At 44.2% G+C, this 19,056-nt stretch overlaps 1 protein-coding gene across 1 annotated transcript in view; it reads right to left on the reverse strand.

The window, feature by feature from the left end:
• AKAP14 (A kinase (PRKA) anchor protein 14) overlaps positions 1-11,865 on the reverse strand; it is a 14,492-nt gene extending 2,627 nt beyond the window's left edge. Inside the window, exons 1-4 of the mRNA XM_008590047.1 lie at positions 11,790-11,865; positions 6,520-6,686; positions 6,342-6,433; positions 792-971 (exon numbers count right to left, since the gene is read on the reverse strand). Of these exons, the coding sequence (XP_008588269.1) occupies positions 792-971; positions 6,342-6,433; positions 6,520-6,676 (429 nt within the window). The 5' untranslated portion in view covers positions 6,677-6,686; positions 11,790-11,865. The remainder of the gene's footprint in view (positions 1-791; positions 972-6,341; positions 6,434-6,519; positions 6,687-11,789) is intronic.
• Positions 11,866-19,056: the final 7,191 nt, after the last annotated feature.

Genomic DNA, 19,056 nt, shown 5'->3' on the forward strand with positions numbered 1-19,056 from the left:
AGACCGGCCGCTCACTGGCTGAGCGAGGTGCGGACGCAACACCAAGGGTTGCGATCCCGTTGCCGGTCCCGGTCTGGTATGGGCGCGACACTGAGGGTTGCAATCCGTTGCCGGACACAAAAAAAGACAAAAAGGAAAAAAAAAAGAAAGAAATTGTTGGATTCTGGATATATTTTTGAAGATAGAACCACCAGAATTTCCTAATGGATTGGATGAGGGATGTAAGAGAAAGAGGATTCAAGGATGATGCCAGGGATTTGCACCATCAAGTGAGATGATAAGACTGTAGGTAGATCTAGTTTGGAAGGGAAAATCAGAAGTTTACTTTTAGCTACAGTAAGTGAGATGTTTATTAAATATCCAAGTGGGAGAGGTCTGGGCTGGAGACATAAATTTGGAAATAATAAAATCTAGGTGGCATTTAAATCCATGAGACTGGGCAAAATAACCAAGGAAGTGGGTATAGGGAAGAGGTCCAAGGCCTGAGTTTTGGGGACATTCCAACATGAAGAGATTGGTGTGAGGCAGGAAAACCAGTAGAGACTGACTTGAGAAGCAATGGTCAGTGAGGCAGGAGGAAAACCAGGAGAGTATGTTGTTCTAGAAGCCAAATGGAAAGTTTCATGATGGAGTGATCAGCTCTGGCAAGTGCTGCAGAGGGGCCAAGTAACATGAGGACAGAAATATGATTTAAATTTTGCAAAGGGGGTAGTGGATGACCTTGACAAGAGAAGTCTCCATTCTCCTTGGAAACTCACTAAAGTTAATAGGGCAGAAAAGGAAGAGCTTACCGGAGGTTTGCCTTTGTTGATCTTTATGGTGAAGTAGACAGCAGCACTGACTCGTGCCATGGGTCTCCGAGCGGTTGACATGCTCCAGCGTACACAGTATATGTAGTGGAAGGAATGAATTAAGTCTTTCCTCTCTACAAACTCTGTATAGCACACCCAGTGACTTTCACAATCCCAAGTCTGTTTCACAGAAAAAAAAAAGAAGCACATAAAGAAAAGCAGACTTCTGACCAAGTACTCTAGATAAAGGTGGCACTTAACAGTCAGGGTTACAGCCCTGTTCTGGAGTCCATTCCTAATATCTTTGATTGGGATTCAAATTAGAGTCAACTGCCAATGATCCCCATGGATGGAGGAGAGAAAAGGTGGAGCTGAAATGAAACAAGTGAAGAATGCAAGCATCACTTGAGACTGGGCTTTGCACTGCAGGGGCACACCCTCAGATGTACATGTATACATAAACATCACCCACATACAGACGGTGCTCCACACCCTCACTTGGGAGGCAAGTTTGGTTAATTGGAAAATAATTAGAAAGTGATTAGAACATGTGTTCTGCTTACTCCACCCTGGAATACCGAAGGTGTGACTAGAAAGTAATGAAACTGGTTTTGGCCACTTGTGAAAATCAGACTCACTTCATTGCAGCCATAGGTGGTATATAAAATAAGATCAGAAAAGGAATGAGTCAGGCAATAGGATAGTCCGCATCCCTCAAAAAGGAATGATTCCCTGTTTGTATACCCTTGGAGAAGCTTCCCCCTTCCAAAGAACAGATCTTACTAGTGAAGAGGGTTGAGAAACAGAAAACCTTTCTTGGAATATCTTGTCTGGGCCTATTCTTGGAGTTCAGATGGGAATACATAACTAATGTTAACTATATTATTAAAAGTATCAGCACTCCTTCCTTCCTTCCTTCCTTCCTTCCTTCCTTCCTTCCTTCCTTCCTTCCTTCCTTCCTTCCTTCCTAATTCATATATATTTTATTAACCTTTGGACATGTCAATTCTACCCCTAATACAATGTATGTCTATGTCTCACATCTATCCATTCTTCTCCAGTCCCACTGCAACACTCTACATCTGCTCTCATTGTTTCTCACCTGGACTCAGGCAGTAACCTCCTATCTAGATTCCATTGTCCTCAACCTCACTTCTCCAAACCACCACCTACACTGAAGCCAGGGCTATTTTCCTTAAGCACAGCTTCAGTCCTATCAGCTTAGCTCAAAAACTTTCAATAATTCCCCATTGTCTGCCAAACAAAGTGAAAATGTTTCACTGTCATTTAAGACCTCTCATAGTCTGGACCTAATAATATGACTTTCTACTCTCATGTCACACTTTTCCTGACAAAAAGCTCATACTCCTATAAAACTAGAACCAGTCACTATTCCCATATTTGCACCATGCTTTTGATCAGGCTGTTGGCATTTTGGGGGAAGCCTCTCCCTCTCACCTCTACTTGGTAAAGTCCTTTTTCCTAAAACTACCATCTCCAAGAAGTCTTCCTTGGTCTCTCTTCCAACCAGAAGTAATTTTGTACCCTTCCCCTCTTAACACTTGTGGGGCTTGTTTTTTGCCTCTCTTATGGCACTCAACACTCCCTCCTGTACTACAGCCATGAGGAGCAGTCTTCATCATGGTCTATATCAAAATGTTTCTAGCAAGGCTGACTTATCCATAAGGCATAGTAACACAGCATCTAGGGCCCACAATACACTGAAGAGCTCGCAAAAATGTTTTTGTTTCTTTTAAAATCAGAAGGAAAAAAATGAACTTTTAGGGCCAATGATTATATTCATCTTCATACTAATGCTGTTTTAAATTTTTCCATATTTTTAAGGAGGAAGGGGGCCACAAAGAGAAGGGTGCCTAGGCCTACAGAAGTCATAATGCAGCCCTGGTTCTTAGCAGAGAGTCTTGAATGTAATAGGTATTCAACACATTCAGCTGAACCCCCTTGGGCTGGCTATTGGGGCACAGGAAGATTCTGAATCAAGGAAGAGTCTGAATTAAGATAAAGGTTCACAGAGGGAAAGAAGTGGGATAGTCTAACAATCTCAGTGATGTGGGGAGGGAGTAAGGGAGGAGATGGCAAAAAGATTCCCGTCCCTCCTTTTTAAAAAAAAAAAAAGTAGGCTGGCCTTCTGCCTCAGCTTATTTCAAACTTGTAGGCAATTTGTTGTTTCAGTAAGCCAGAGAGGAGCACTGGGTAGATTCCTTGAGATCAGGGGCTGTGTCTTCTTCCATACATCATTATTCATTTTAATGAAGAAGCCCAACAGTCAACCCCTTGTGGCCCATTGGAACATGAATTTTTTCCCCCAACCTTTCTATATTACTTAATATACTTTTCTAACCCTAATGTTTAACCTCTCACACAATCACAAACTTTGTAGCATTGAAATGGTCCCTAGAGCTAATCTAATGAAGCCCCTCACTCTACATATGAGGATACAGGGGCCTAGAAATGGGTAGGGACAGTCTAACACAACACCTGAGACCGGTACCCAGGGCTCCTGAACAGCCAGCTCAGTGCTTTCTCCACACTAGCAGATGCCTCGATTCTAATATACTGTTCCTCTTAACTTGGCTCTTAGTGGTTTTTTTTTTTTTTTTTTTCCTTTTAAAGAAAGCCTTAGACATGACATGAAATTGAACTATTTCCATCAGGCCAATCTCTTCTCATTTTTATCAGTGTACAGGTAGCAGACTTTTATGGAGCTCTAGTGAGTGTGTATTATCCCTGTGTTTTGTAATTTTTACATAAAGCCGCTTCATATACTCACTTCCAGGAAACAGTACCTTACTGTGCTACTCTACCATGGATGGCTTAGCCAATTACATATTATTGGACACTCAAACTCAACAGGCACCTGGAATTATATGCACAAAACTGTTACACATGGTAAGTGACCTTTGAGGGATAGAACTGGGGGTAAAGGGGAATCTTTCATTTTCTACTTTGTGTCTTTTTGCTCATTCAGGTTTTTAAAGTAATTATATGTCCTGTTTTTATTACAAATAATTTTAACTGTGTTCGGCTATGGGGATTCTCCAATTTTCCTCTTATAAAGAACCCATTTGTATATTGTTGTTACCAGATTGCATTCCCGAAGAGAATGAATCAATTATTGTGCCCATTGGCAATGTATAAGTGTACCTATTTCCTCCTCACAAATGTACAAGCCTTATGACACCAGGTGTAATCATTCTTATTGCAATACCTCAAAATCTTTTGAATTTGCATTTTTCATTGATAATAAAACTCTATTATCTTTGTCATCAAAAAGTACTTTTTCTACTGTGGCAGAAAGAATATATCAGACAGACCTATGATCAAAACTTCATTTTGCTGCTTAATCAGACAGACTTTTGATAAATTGCCAATCTTTTCTGAGCTTAAAGTTTCCTCATATGTAAGACGGACACACTGATAAACCTACACAAAGCTTTGTTGTGAGGATTAAATGAGATCATGCATGTGAAATGCTTAGCAGTGCTTGGCACATAGCAATGCTCAGTAAATGGCAGCTCCTAGTTTACTATTCCCAGATGTATAGTGGACTCTGGGAAATTGTCAGTAAGCTTGAGAAAGCTCTCCATCAGAAATGCCTACCACTTATATGGTAGACCTCACTTCTGGGGCTCTCTGCAGTAGTGGAAATAGGGTGATTTTATGTCATGAGTTATATAGAGCTCTCAACCTTTCAGTCATGTAGTTTCTAATTGTCTCTATCTTCACAACAGCCCTATAAAGCAGGTAAGACAAATGCTGTGACCTGGCTCTTGATCTGTGAAGAAATAATGGTAATGAGATAATAAATCTGTTCCTATTTTCAACACAGATTTATCAAGCATCTACTGTGTACCTGACATTGCTAAGGGCTGGAGACCAAGCAATGAACAAAAGCCTCTGCCCTCATGGGCCATATGATCTGGTGGTGGAAAAAAAGCAGTAGAATCAATAAGTAAACTCTAGAATCTTAGGTAGAGATAAGTGTTAAGGGGAAAATGAATCAGAGAAGGGGAGAGGGTTGCAATTTTAGATGAAGTGGCCAGGAAAGGCCTCAGTGAGCAGGTGGTATTTTAACAAAGATCTGAAGAGAGGTAAAGAAGTGAACCAAGAGAATACATCCTAAGGGACAGGGTTCCAGGTAGAGGGAACAGCAAGTGCAAAGGTCCTGAGGTGGGAACATGCCTGGTAGTTGAGGAACAGCAAGGAGGCAAGTGTAGCTGAGTGAGGAAGGTGAAAGGAAGAAGGTAATAAGTGGTGGTGTCTGAGCCATAAGTTGGGAGGGGAAGGGGACTCAGATTATGTTGGGCCTTATAGGAATTACTTTTGCCTTTTACTAAGAATAACCACTGGGATTTGCAAGAGAAAATTTTCCTGCTTGCTCCCATTCCAGTCTGATTCAGGAGCCCTGAGTACAGCAGGCAGGGATTTTTGCCCAACCCCAAATGGAAATGTGCTCCAGAGCAGGAAGATTTATCTTCACTGTGTTCTAGATACCCCTCCTAATGATATATGTTTTTTTGTTTTGTTTTGTTTTGTTTTGTTTTTGGCAGCTGGCCAGTAGGGGGATCCAAACTCGTGATCTGGATGTTATAAGGCTGTGCTCTAACCAAATGAGTAACCGGCCAGCCCTACCCCTCCTAATGAGAATGGTGAGTGATGTCCACTGGAGCATAGACAGAAGGTGTGGAGCCAGAAGTCCCTGATTTTTCCTCCTTCACACCTGACTAGGCCTTCCTAGGGCTGAGCAGAGTGCTCTGAGGGCCATAGGCTTTGATGGGCTGGCCAGAGGAACAGAGACACCAGAACTTTTCCCAGGGGTAGGGGAGTTTGCCTCCACCAATTTTAACTGGTCTCTGTTCCATGGAAGTACAATGCAAAGGGATCTCAAGCCATCCTCTTTAACCAACCTGCCAGTTATGCAAAGCAACCCAGGGCCTTTTCTCCAAAGCTGCCAGAATAAGTCACAGAAAGGGATCAGAGCCAAACACAAATGGGAAAAAAGGAATTCACGGGCATGTACATCTTACCGTGTGGGCAAACATTTCAAAGGTAAACCAAAAAAACCTTTAATCTATCTGCATCCCCTCTGTTAATATGAACATTCTGAAGTTGGTGGTGAATGGTACTGATAATACCAAGTTAAAGGATTTGGATCCCCTTACTGGCCAGCCAGCAAAAAATAAATAAATAAAGTAGGTGGTGGAGAACTCCTATTTTGGAAGAGCATCTCCCTCTTTAGGCCACTAGGCTCCCATTAATGTACCAGCATAAACAACGTGCTTCATTGGGAATATCAGATTTTCCTAGGGAAATATAAGGTTAGGATGATACAAAAATACAGTTGTTCTTTTTACCTCCAAAGACTATCCCACCTTGATTTTGGAACCCAGATGGAGACTATGTTTACTTATTGTAGTCACCTTTGCTATCATCTCCTAGGTTTTCTGGACTTCAAACTTTTGATCAAACAAGAGCGTTTTTATTGTTCTTCACTCTTGTGTACCAAACCGGAGTGGTCAACTAACTTACCGAAACGAACTCATCAATTTGTCTACGGCCCCTTTCCGCTGTGAATTCACCATGGGTGATCCATTTAATGTTTTTGATGGGGTTTTCCTCTTCTGCAAACAAGGTGTGAATTTGTTAGCTGCCTGGTAGTGTGGTGTTACATGAGACAATTCTTGAGGCACCCAAACAGGATTACTACCTTCCACAAACTTAACAGCAGCTGCAATGGCATCCTCAGCTAGGGCTAAAGCCACTTCACTCACATCGCTGTCATCTTGTATTGTTAGTATCTTCATCTCTCTTGAAAAAGCTACGTGCATTGTCTTCTGACTTCTGACACTTTTAGTCACATTCATTTTCTTTTGCCTGGAAAAAGAAACTCAAGAAGTTACTGTGTGCATGTGTGTGTATGTGCGTGCATGTGTGTGTGTGTGTGTCTGTATGTGTATGTACATACATGTGAATGCACTCATGTAAGTACAGACTGTCTCTTAAAGAATCATAAGACACAGAAAACAATTGTTGCCTCTAGGGAAGGGATTGGGGTTGAGGGTATGAGTGTGACCTAACTGTATACACTTTGTGCCTAGATGTTGAGATCTACTTTTCCTGAAAACCAAGGATTTTCACATTCTCGAAACCATGAAGACTTAAATCAAAATGTAGTAGAATGACTCCTAACTTCTTTGGAGTTCTAACAGTATTGATTTCTAGTTGAGTCTTTAGTAGAGCCCTAGTCCCTGCTTTAAGCAACTGAAGGCACATGACTTTTTAAAGATAGTGAATTAAAATGATTAGAGGTAATACGGCAGAAGAGGGGTTGGTGTTCTAGTTTTTTTCTCTTGGATTATCCAGGTATACAATTATATCATCTCCAAGAAACTATCATTTTTACTATCTCTTTTCCTGAAATACATCTCTTATGAGTATTAGCTTTGGTTAACACTTCCAGAAAAATGTTAAATGAAAGCAGAGAAATTGAGAATCTTTTGTGTCTGACTTCAATGGGCATGCTTTCTGTTACACCATTAAGTATGATACTGATTTATAGTTTGAGATTTATCACATCAATAAAATATTTTTCTGCTCCTGTTCTAGTAAGACTTTTAGCATAAATGATAGCTAAAATTTTCCAAATGCTCTCAGTTCCGGTCAAGATGGTAGAATAGACAGTCCCCAGCATCACTCTCTCCCACAAATCAACCAATTTACAACTGTAAAAATGTAACAACAGCCAAGCTGGGGCCGCTGGAGCTCAGGTAAAGAGGAGGAGAGAACTACAGAGTTCATGAAGGGGGAGAAGCCACGATGAGAGAAAGAAAAACTGCACAGAGCATTTCGTGCTGCAGTGGCTCTAAGGCTAGAACTGCTTTGCACATGGAGCAGGAGCCAGCAGAAGCCGCAGCTGTGCCCTTTCGATGAAGTTGCTTGGAGGCAGCAGGGGAGAAGAGGGCCTTGGTGGCCCCCAGGACAGCAAGACCACTAATAGGGTTCCCGTGGACCCACACAAGAGCAAGGAGCAAGAACAGCTGAAAAAGGGGAGCTATTCAGAGGCCAGTGAGTCACCGCAAGGGACCGGAGCACGGCCCGTCCCATGGAAGTGTTTGGAGCATGGGCAGTGGGAAAGACGGGCCCACTGGGAAAACACTGGGACACAGCAAGGACAGCCAGTCAGTCCCCCAGTCAGTGCAGGACCACTCAGAGGAGACTGGTCAGGAATGCAGAATTGCATGGGGTGCAGTTTGATGAAAAGATTCAGGCCCACATCAGAGTTTCTACACAACCCAGGTGCACCCGGTCTCTGGAGAGCTGGAAGTACCCACAAGGTCAATCATTAAACCCCGAACTGCACAAAAAGCCTTCCCTAGGGAAACAGCAGCAAAGCAGCAATTTAGCTCAACCACACAGCTCAAGTACTGGTTCCCACAGGGAGTTCCCCCATTTTAGAAGTAAGCAAAGGACAAAAAATTAGTTCTGGCCCAGGCACACCACCAGCACCTCCGGGCCGCCAGGGGACCTGAGGTCTGGAGCCAGGGACCAGACCACCTGCCCACAACCACACACACTGCCAGTGCCTTGGGACCCACCTGGGGACCTGAGGCTTAGAGCAGGGGATCAGACCCCACTCCCACATCCAGGCACACCGCCAGTGCCTCAGGGCCCCACTAGGGGGCCCAGGGCATGGAGCCAGTGACCAGACCCCCTCACCCTCAACCAGGCACACTACCAGCGCCAAGGAGCATGCCAAAAACATCACCTCCATGTGGGTGGCCCACCACAGCCAACACAGTAACCACGGCTGCCACTAAAGCAGTTAGACATCACAACCACCACGCAGATGGTCCACCAGCCACTGGAGTGCATTGACACAAGGAGAGTCACCATCAGAGACCAAAGAAAAAAAGGATGTCTCTCTCAACAAAGCCCATTCCAGAGTGACAGAAGAAGCATCTGCTCTATGATAATATTTGGGGACCTGAACACACCTTTCAGCATTGGACAGATCATCTAGGCAACAAATCAACAGAGTAACCATTACTCTTTCAGAGGGAGAGAAGAAATCTAGGGTTTTCAGTGGTGGGAGCAGGGAGGGAGAGGGGGATAGGGAGAGATTGGACAAGGGGCATAAAAATAAGTACAATTTGTAACAATATACATACTAGTAATATTGATTTGATCAACATATGTCAACATTGAATCCCAAAAATATGTATAATCAATTATGATTCAATAAAAAAAAGAAAGAAAATTTTCCAAATGCCTTTAACATCTATTGAGAAAGTGAAAATTGGAGTTATCAGGGCTGTGAACATGGGTCCATCATAGAGCTAGCCGTCTTAAGGTATTTTCAATATTTTTTACATCCTTTCCCTTGAGTCTTGGATTCTTTTTCTTTCCCTGCTACTGCTTAAGTCTCTTCACTTATGAAAAATCACTTACTTCCAGCACAGTTTTAGTTCCCTGCAGGCAATCCTTGCATTGGGGGCTGCATGAGAGTGGATATCTCTCTCTAAAGGGAGCTATTTTTCTATACATAACAGCTCCCAAGCTGGCTGGTTAGCTCAGTTGGTTAGAGTGTGGTGTTATAACACCAAGGTCAATGGTTTGTTGGTAAAATAGATATGTTATTAAAAAATAATAATAATAACAGCTCCCAATTTGGGAGTGTTGAATGTGCCATGTTTCATTTAAATATCACCACAGAGGGCTGGCCCATGGCTCACTTGGGAGAGCGTGGTGCTGACAACACCAAGTCAAGGTTTAAGATCCCCTTACTGGTCATCTTTTAAAAAAAATTAAAAATAAAAATAAATAAATAAATATCACCACAGAGGGCTGGCCCATGGCTCACTTGGGAGAGCGTGGTGCTGACAACACCAAGTCAAGGTTTAAGATCCCCTTACTGGTCATCTTTTAAAAAAAATTAAAAATAAAAATAAATAAATAAATATCACCACAGGACTATGAGCTCATATACTGGATACCTTCCATTTGCCCTTCCAGATCTATTCTCCCTCCATCTCTTCCTGCTCACTGCCATGGAAGGCTGACCTGACTGGACTGTGTGAATGGGCTCTCCCTTGACCTCTGGCTTCCAGGAGGTTCCACACAATAGGGAGATCAAGCTGAAGGGAGGAGAATGAAGTCAAAGAATATATCTCTCTCCCACTTCACCCCTGTGGCTCTCTCCCAACAGGGTCGCCTGTGGCTGGCTGCATGCAGAAGGCCCCAGATTCTCTCAGGGCAGCTCTCTCACCCAGCTTCTCAGTCTAATAAAGGTAACCATTCTTTCCCTTCAGCCCTGGAGAGCTTTGTGCACTCTGGCCATACTATTATAAGTATTCCTTTTCCTTAACCCTTCTCCAACCATCCTAATTTTAGTATGTGAACAGTTTCCTACAGGGACCCCAAGTCATAAATAGAGGGACACTTGTTACCATGTGAAAATGAGGAAACAAAGCTACATACCCAGACTGTCTGGCTCCACAGCCTGTACTTTTAGGCTCTTAACTACACTGCCCTTCTCCTTCCAAGATTCAGAAAGCATAGTGGGCCCCTGCTCTCACATCTTCATCTGGAGTCCAGAATGTGCCCTGTGTTAGTCTGTTTCTACTGCTTAGAACAGAATACCTGAAACTGGGTAATTTATAAAGAAATGAAATTTATTTCCTACAGTCTCAGAGACTGGGAAGTCCAAAGTCCAGGGAACACATCTGGTGAGGGCCTTCTTCCTGGTGGGGTGACTCTCTACAGCAATTCAGGGTACTGCATGGCAAGAATGGGCTGAGCAAGAGAGAACTAACTTTCTCACTCAATCTGCTTATAAAGCCATCAGAACCACACCCATTACTCAATGAATGGATCAATCCATTCACAAGAGCACAGTCCTCGCAATCTAATCACCTCTTAAAGGCCCCTCCTTTCAAATACCATAATTGAATTTCCCACCCTCTTAACACTGTTACAATGGGGGTCAGGTTTCCAATACATGAACTTTTGGGGGACACATTTAATCCATAGCATACCACTTCCTTTCTGTGGGCATCTTTCACAAAGGACAACATTTTGTTTCCTTTTCCGACATCATCATTGGTCCCACGGGGTGGCGCTTATTGCATGAAGCCACCCAGTTCCATGGCCATAAGTCCAGGAATGATTTGAACAGCCTTTAAACATTCCTATAATAATGTTGGCTGGTGTTCATTTATGCCTCGATATTAGCATTTTAAGCTCAGCTTGCCTCTGCCTCAGTTCCCTGCTGCTGCAGCTAGGGCATAGACAGGATCATCTACTAGAGGAAACCGAGCCTTTCCAGGATGCCCATTCCAGAGCAGGAAGAGATTAAGGGGAAAGGGGGCTGAAGACCCTTAACATTAGAGAACTGGCTCTCCCTACCACTTAGGCCATGTCAATTGACCAAAGCAATTTGCTGTAAACTCTGTAGTTAAAGACAAACACACAAAAGTTTTTGTGTAAATTGGTAAATTTGGTAGGCTTTGGTGAGTTAGCCATACAGCAACTTGATCCTTCAGAGAGTTGTCCATTTGGTGACTTGGTCATTTGGTGACTCAGCTTTCAGCAAATTGACTATTGATGAATTGACTAGAAGCCAAATCTGTGACCTCCAATACCAGGTGAATGAGGTAGGGGCTTTATTCATGGAAGGACCTCCTTAAGACCTTCCCCCAGGAGCCCTGTGCTCCAACAGGAGAGGGGAAGGGGAGAGCAGAGCCCAGGCGGAAGCCCGATTTTTATCCTCATACATCTGTGGGCACACATCATTCTTAAGCCTCCCTCCCAGTAGCCTCTCCTAGATCTTTTTCTTCCCTTCCCTTCCCTAGAGGCCAGATAGGCAGAATGGATGGGAAGAGCGGGGAGTCCTGGTCAAGAATGGGGTCTGGTGATGAATAGGGAGAACCACTGCAGGTCCTTTTTGTGAACTCCACAACTACTAAAAAACCACGATACCTGAGTGACCAGATCCTTGTTTGAAGCAGTAGCAGCAGTAGCTGGGGAAGCCTCTGAAGGAGTCTCTCAGCAGCTTTTCCCCAAGATTCCCAGACAGAATGTTTACAAATGTTGCCAGGGCAACATCAGTTTCAACCAATGAGAAGCAAAGCCCACAGGTTTCTGACTGCTTCTGTTAATAAAGAAGGGGGAAATGGAAGGGAGTGACTGAAGGAAGGGGAGAGTCAGACACAGCAACTGTCTGACCTCAATAACAAGACCAAGCTGCAGTAGCCATTCCCAGCTTCTTCCCAGCAGATGAGCTTGTAGGGCTGTTCCAGGAGAACTCGTAAGCCTCACAGCTGGTACATATTGGGCATCCTTGTGACATACCAGTCACTGTGTTAAGCCTCTGGTATTTGTTAAGTCATTTACTCCTCACAATAGCATCATGAGGAAGGTATTAGCACTTTTATATTACAGTTGAGGAAGCCGAGGCACAGAGTGTTAAGTTACCCCAAACTCAAACTTAGAGCTGTCTGACTTCATTTACTGAGCTTTTACTTTTTATTCCCACATCCTGAGGTAAGGACCTCCCTGTGTGCTTCATTGTTTTCAAAGATGTCTTTATGAATCAAGGATGAGAGAGAGTTTACTATAATGTTTAAAAGCACAAACACGGACAATTTAACATTTTTCTTTCTCAGTTTACTTGGCTATAAAATGCGGATAATAATAATGCCTACAGAATAGGGTTTTTAATGAGGATCAAACCAGATAATTCATGTGAAGACTGAGAACAGTGCCTGGTACATCATAAGCTCGCTCTATAATGGTTAGATATTTTTCCTAGTATTATTAATAGTAGTGGTATAAATGGTATTCTTTTAAATGGTCTTAACTGGTGAAATGAAAAGTTGATGACCCTATTTTAGGACCCAGTTTTATTTCATTAATTTTATTAATCCATGAAATTCCCCAGTCTCAGAACCCCTGCCCTTAACTATGCTACGTATATGGAGTGGTTGCTCACCGCAAGACAATTGATTTCAATCCCAACAAAGGAAGAAAAGTGCTCTGTTAGGTGTCTTCTTTATCCAGGAAAAAATGCTGAGTTCGTTGCCTGGAAGACATCACATACATCAAGGGCTCACACACAGAGATCATACTGCTAAGATGGACTGGTAAGAAGAACACAGACTCTGAATGTAGACAGAAGCTTTCAAATCTCAGCTCTGCCACATACTAGTACTGTGACTTCAGGCAGGTTATTTCACCTCTCGAGTGTCATGTGTACAATGGCAATATTAATAGTCACTTCATAGGGTTGATGAGAAGATGAAATGAGGTGATTCATACAGAGCACTCAGAACAAGGACAGGCACAATTTAAGTGCTCAATAAACATCAGTTACCACAATCATGGTGAGGAAGAGACTAACCACAGCAGACAATCAAAAAGCAGAGAAACCAGAAAGAGCCTGCCACCCCTCCTGAAGCTGGGGAATTTCCCCCGGAACTTATGGAACAGGTGTGTCCTGAGCTCTCCCTCATTAGGTTCAGGTTCAATGCCCAGCAGCCACGCCAGAAAGAGGATTCGTGTGGACACCATCATTGGTGAGCACAAAAGTTCCAGAGCTCCGAATACTATCAATGATAATGACTGGCCTCAGTTCTGCCCATTGGTCTGACTCTCATAAAGCCCATCAGACCAACTGCCATGAACCTTCTAGTGCCACAGCAGGCTGGGAACCACAGCCCAAATTGGGAGCTGTTATTATTAGTAACATATCTATTTTACCAACAACTTTTTTTTTTTGGCAGCTGGCCGGTATGGGGATCCAAACCCTTGACCTTGGTGTTATATTTCCACTCTCTAACCAACTGAGCTAACTGGCCAGCCAGGAGCTGTTATTTATAGAAAAAATAAATAGCTCCCTTTGGAGAGAGATATCCACTGTCATGCAGCCCCCCCAGTGCAAGAATTGCTGGGTTTGCTGGGTGGATGCTTATGCTTCTGGGATGGGAGCTGGAAGCACCAGGCCCCACAGTCGCTGTATTCCGAAGTCCAAGGGGCAGGGTTCCAGCTTCCTTTGTGCCAAGCTTTGGTGGGCAAGGGCATCCAGACCTTTCCTAGGAAGCCCTAGGACCACTGGTGAGAGGAACACAGTGAGCACCTAATGTGGGAGGCGGAAAGTGGGATTCGTCATTGCCCAGGGGAAAGAGATGCTCAGGCAAGCGATGAGAAACTCCTTGCAGGCAAAACGCTTTCATGGGGGGAGCCAGGAGAGAATTTCCAGCAGATTAGAAAAGCCCCTTCTTTGAAGCAAGAGCTTAAACTCCATGACGGAACCTTACCTCGTACCTGCAGCCAAACCCCTCACTGAAGCGGACAAATTCTGGCCTCTGGGGCTCTCCTACAGTGCTGAGGACAGGTTTCTCCAAGCTGCATTGTACCCAGGTGCTAGTGTGGGGAAGGGTGGAGAGGCTTGGAGGCTCAAGCTGGAGGGGAGAGAGAGAGGAGCAGGTGGGTGTGGAGTATGCATAAAGCAAATGTGCTTCATAGGGCCTGGTTTTCCAAAGCTTTGCAGTTTCAAATATTGACCTTGCAAAGGACAGGAAATTTTCCCCAGGCTATAGTCTCTGTTGTAAGATAAAGATTTGTAACACAGCAAGGTTGCTGGCTCAAAGACAGACAGGTTACTAATTGATATGTAAAGATACTGGAAAATTGCTGTAAGAAGAGAATGTTTGCTAAGATCAAGCTTTTGTGGGTGGATCAACTTAACTTCTTGAAAAATTTCATTATGGGGCCGAGCCCGTGGTGCACTCGGGAGAGTGCGGCACTGGGAACGCAGCGGTGCTCCCACCGTGGGTTCGGATCCTATATAGGGATGGCCAGTGCGCTCACTGGCTGAGCGCAGTGCGGCTGGTCTCAAAAAGGACCAAAAAAAAAAAAAAAGAAAAATTTCACTATGGAATGTCACCTTGCTTTTCTTACTGAATGTTACCAGCTCCTATTGTTAAACTTGTTAAACTGTACTTAGAAAAAAACCCACCTATGTTGTCTTCCTGGAACTTCCTGGTCTGGAAAATAAATGTGGGAAGAGAACCCCAATTCATGGTTAATTTCCCAAATGAAAGGAATGCCTCTCTCTTGAGGGTTCTGGGAGATTAACCCCTTTTCGGGGCTTCTCACTGCTCAGAAGAGATGGGCTTTGAGTAATCTTTGGCAGCTCCATCACCAGTGGAAAAGGGGTGACAAATCCATGGGATGCAAAGCAACAGGTGGGGCAGAGGAGGAGGAGCTGGCTGGAAGCTCTCCTAGCTCAGCCCCTCCTTTCTTGGGAAGGAGATGGACTGGGCTGGCTGGGAACTTCCTGAAGTGTCAGGGCGCCCATCCTCCCCAGGCCCCTGTTCCTGGCCTGGACGGTGGCCTACGTTTGCCTGAGAGAGTGTGGAGCCTGTAGGCATGCACGTGCTGCTCCACAACTCCATGGGGCCCTTCCAGACCATTCTGAGGGAAGCCGCCCAAGCTGACAGCAGGCTGGCCATGGTGAATATGCGGCCTGTCCGCTTCCAGGGCCCTGCCTTGCTCGCCTGGGCTTCCCAAGGCTGCCTAAAGCTGGACAGACCGAGTGCCACTGGTGCCTCACTTGCCGCTCCTGTGTGGAGTGGGGAGAATTTGTGTAAAGGATATTGTGCTCACTAGAACGAATTGCTTTGGAGAGACCCTTGCAGGTCCCAACTCTCTTAGTTGCTTCTTCAAATGAGGAAAATCTGGTGGGGGAGGGAGAGACCCCTAGGCAGAGGTGATCTACATCAGCACACAAGAAGAGGGGATGGAGCTAAAGTTGTGGGCCCTCTCTTTGGGACCCCACACCCTGGGCCTTAAATTATATTCTTTCCCACCTGTTGCCCCTTCAGTCATTTTCATTCCATTTCTTCCCTCTCCTCCCCTTTTACTCTCATGTTCACCCTATCTCCCCCCTTCTATTATTTATCTTCTTATTCTGTCCTCTTCCTCCCCTTTCCTCTCTTCCACCTATGCCTAGCAAGGCTGATGGCTCTCAGCTATGGAGCCCAGGCTAAATGCTGACATTCTCTTTGAAAGATAATGAACCAAAACACCAGGTACCGATCAAGCTTTATTAGAGAAAACGAATCTGCCAGGCTGCACTCAAAATGGAGAGCAGCAGCAGGGGCTGTCCTCAAAATGGAGAGCAGCACAAGGCGTTGGGGGTGGGAGAGCTTATATAGGCTGTAGGGCACCAGGGCTGGCTGATGCAATCAAGGGGGGGACAATTACGCTAGTGCGTAAGCGCCACCTGGCTGATGCAACTGGGGTGGAAAATTGCACCTATGTGGAAGCCAAAAGGGTTTCTATTTCACAGAAGTCACGAGGCTTCTCATAAGGAAAAGGGGACAGGGGCTGGTGGCTGTTTTGTGCTTGGCCTTGCCCAAAATGGCACTGGTTATGTTCAAAACCTATCATTCTTCTTGTCAAATGAACTCAGGTCAGTTCATACCTTTTAAATACCTGTGAAGTGGCTGGCCAGTTAGCTCAGTTGGTTAGAACACAGTCTTATAACACCAAGATCAAGGGTTCGGATCCCGCAACTGGCCAGCCACCAAAAAAATTAAATCCTTGTAAAGTGCACAGGCAGCAGGAACTGTGAAGTAAACCTGACTAAGACAAGGTTTCCACCCTCAATGCACTTACAATCTACTTGGGAAGATTAAAGCATACTCACATGAGAAGATAACTAGCAAGTCAAAGCAGGGGACAGTAAAATACTTTGTATTTGGGCTGGTTCTAAGCAGGTGTGGCTGAGTGATGTCACTTTATGCTGAGGCCCATCCTCCAACAGTAAAAGCCGCAGGTGGTCAGAACCCTGACAGTCCTAATGTCACAAAGACCTCTCAGAACATTCCAGCCACCCTTGAGCATGAGTGCCTCACTGGCTGTATTATTGATGGTGATGCCTTCATATCCAGAGTCATAACTACAGTGGGTTGCTCTTATTGGCACTTGATGAAAACTCCAGGGTTGCCCTACAGACCTGACCATCTGGCCTATAGAAACAAAGTGTATCAGGCTTAGAAGGAAAATCTATCTGCTGAATGAGACAAACACTCCCCAGCCATGTTGCAGGTGGCACACAAGGGGATAGGCATGATATACCAAAGAAACTCTTAAGCATATGGGAAATACTTGTGTTTTCTTGGGACAGTAATGCTCAGTGTTCTCCAGTGTTTTCCCTACCTTCTTTCTATTGCCTTTGGGATTATAGTTATTTGCAGTCATAATCAAAATTGCATACTTGTTTTCAAATTTTATTACCTGACCACTCTCTAACCCAGATATAATAATTGACTTCTCCATGTTTTCTGGAACTGAGGAAGGTACCTACCAAGAAACAAAACAACAGATGATACAAGATGTGTTCAAATTAATAAAGCAACAGTTACTGGGTTTATACAAGTGAGATATGTGATGCTCCTAGAAGAACAATTGTGTCTCTAATCCTGAACCAAGATTTGTGGAAATCACAAAAGCAATTATTTGGATCTTCATTGCAGAAGAGCCTTTGGGAATGGGGGAATGTATATTACAGCCAACAGCATAAGACACAAAGGGTACACAAATACGCCAAAGAAACCCTTAACAATTAAAGGTTATACAAACATAGGACAGGATTTATTCTTTATAGGAATCTCCTTCCCTCTGTCTTTTATCAAAAATGCATCAAAATGTGAAGGTTATAAGAACCTTCTCAACCCCAGGCATAGTGTGCTATAGGCTGCAACAGTCTGCTTCAGCTTCCCTTGGAAAGCAAAGGAAGAATACACCCCAAATAATATTCCAGAGTATGCAAACCTCAGAGATGAAATATTTGGTCAGGAGGGTGTGGATGAGGTGGGTAAGGGGAGCGTTACACAAGCACTCACAGACCAAAACCAATAAGCTGAATGCCAGTCTCTTTTGATATCTAAAATCCACATCTATATGTCTGGTACAGAAAAAAACCCCATAATTGTCCCATATGTCTTGTCTCTCACAAAAGTACAGTAGAATAATTTGAGTTCTCAGGTCTCAAAAGTATCAGAATGATATAGAATCTTGGAAACCAACAGATATTTAATTCTCTCACCCCCTATCCCTTACCCTCATCTAGAAGCATCCTGGTGATGATGGCCAGCTTCCACCCCATCCACTTACCACCTTCCCTTAGAACAGAGCAAGGGGCAAGAGCTGAGAGGGTTAACCAGGCACTCAGTTCTCACAATAGCATTAAACTGCATTGTTATTTCTGCTTTCAGAAAACACCTTCAGGGCCGGCCCGTGGCTCACTCGGTAGAGTGCGGTGCTGAAAACACCAAGGCCATGGGTTCAGATCCCATATAGGGATGGCCGATTAGCTCACTGGGTGAGCATGGTGCTGACAGCACCAAGTCAAGGGTTAAGATCCCCTTACCGGTCATCTTAAAAAAAAAAAAAAAAGAAAAGAAAACACCTTCAGAACAATTAGTCTCCTCATTTACGTTCCTACCATCTGTTGTTTTTGTTTACAGTGCTTTGAGATTCCCTAACTGTGACCACTCTAACAGGGAACCAAAGACCCAACCTGAGGGTCCCACCAACATCACATTTGTGTAAGTGCCTTTGCAGGGTTTGGGGCTGGGCTGCAGAGCGGTTAAAGGGTGCTCACAGTGCAGCAATGGTCCCTTACACGTGCAAGGGCTGTACACTTGCAAACTGCTTCACATATATGATTTCATGAGAGCATCTCAGATACCCAGGGACCTATGCAGAGTACATACTATCCTCACTTGAGAAATGGGAAAGCTGAGGTTCAGATCAGTGATGTGACCTACTGAAGGTCACACAACCTACAGGTGGTGGAGCCATCTGATGTGAAGTTACTTCCAACATTGTTTCTCCACATCTCACATCCTCTGTTTGGAAAAGAAACATTTTGTTCTGAGCCTTCTCAACCTGAGGCACATCATGGAGAGTAAGTTGGGATCTGTCCTTGGAAAAACAAATACTTTCAGGGAAAGGATAAAGTTCAAGTTTACAGATGAGCCAAGGGAGATAAGAACTTTAATGAAAAAAGAACCAGGATAGAGAGGAAAAAGGGCAATTGTTCCCATATATTCCAGAATAAGTAGGAATTTTTTAAAAGAACACTTCTTGGGGCCGGCCCGGTGGTGCACTGCTACAGTGCGCCGCTTGGGAAGCGCAGCGGCGCTCCCGCCGAGGGTTCGGATCCCACATACAGACC

This window comes from Galeopterus variegatus, unplaced genomic scaffold (assembly GCF_000696425.1).
Source record: "Galeopterus variegatus unplaced genomic scaffold, G_variegatus-3.0.2 Scaffold5822, whole genome shotgun sequence".
NCBI lineage: Eukaryota > Metazoa > Chordata > Mammalia > Dermoptera > Cynocephalidae > Galeopterus > Galeopterus variegatus.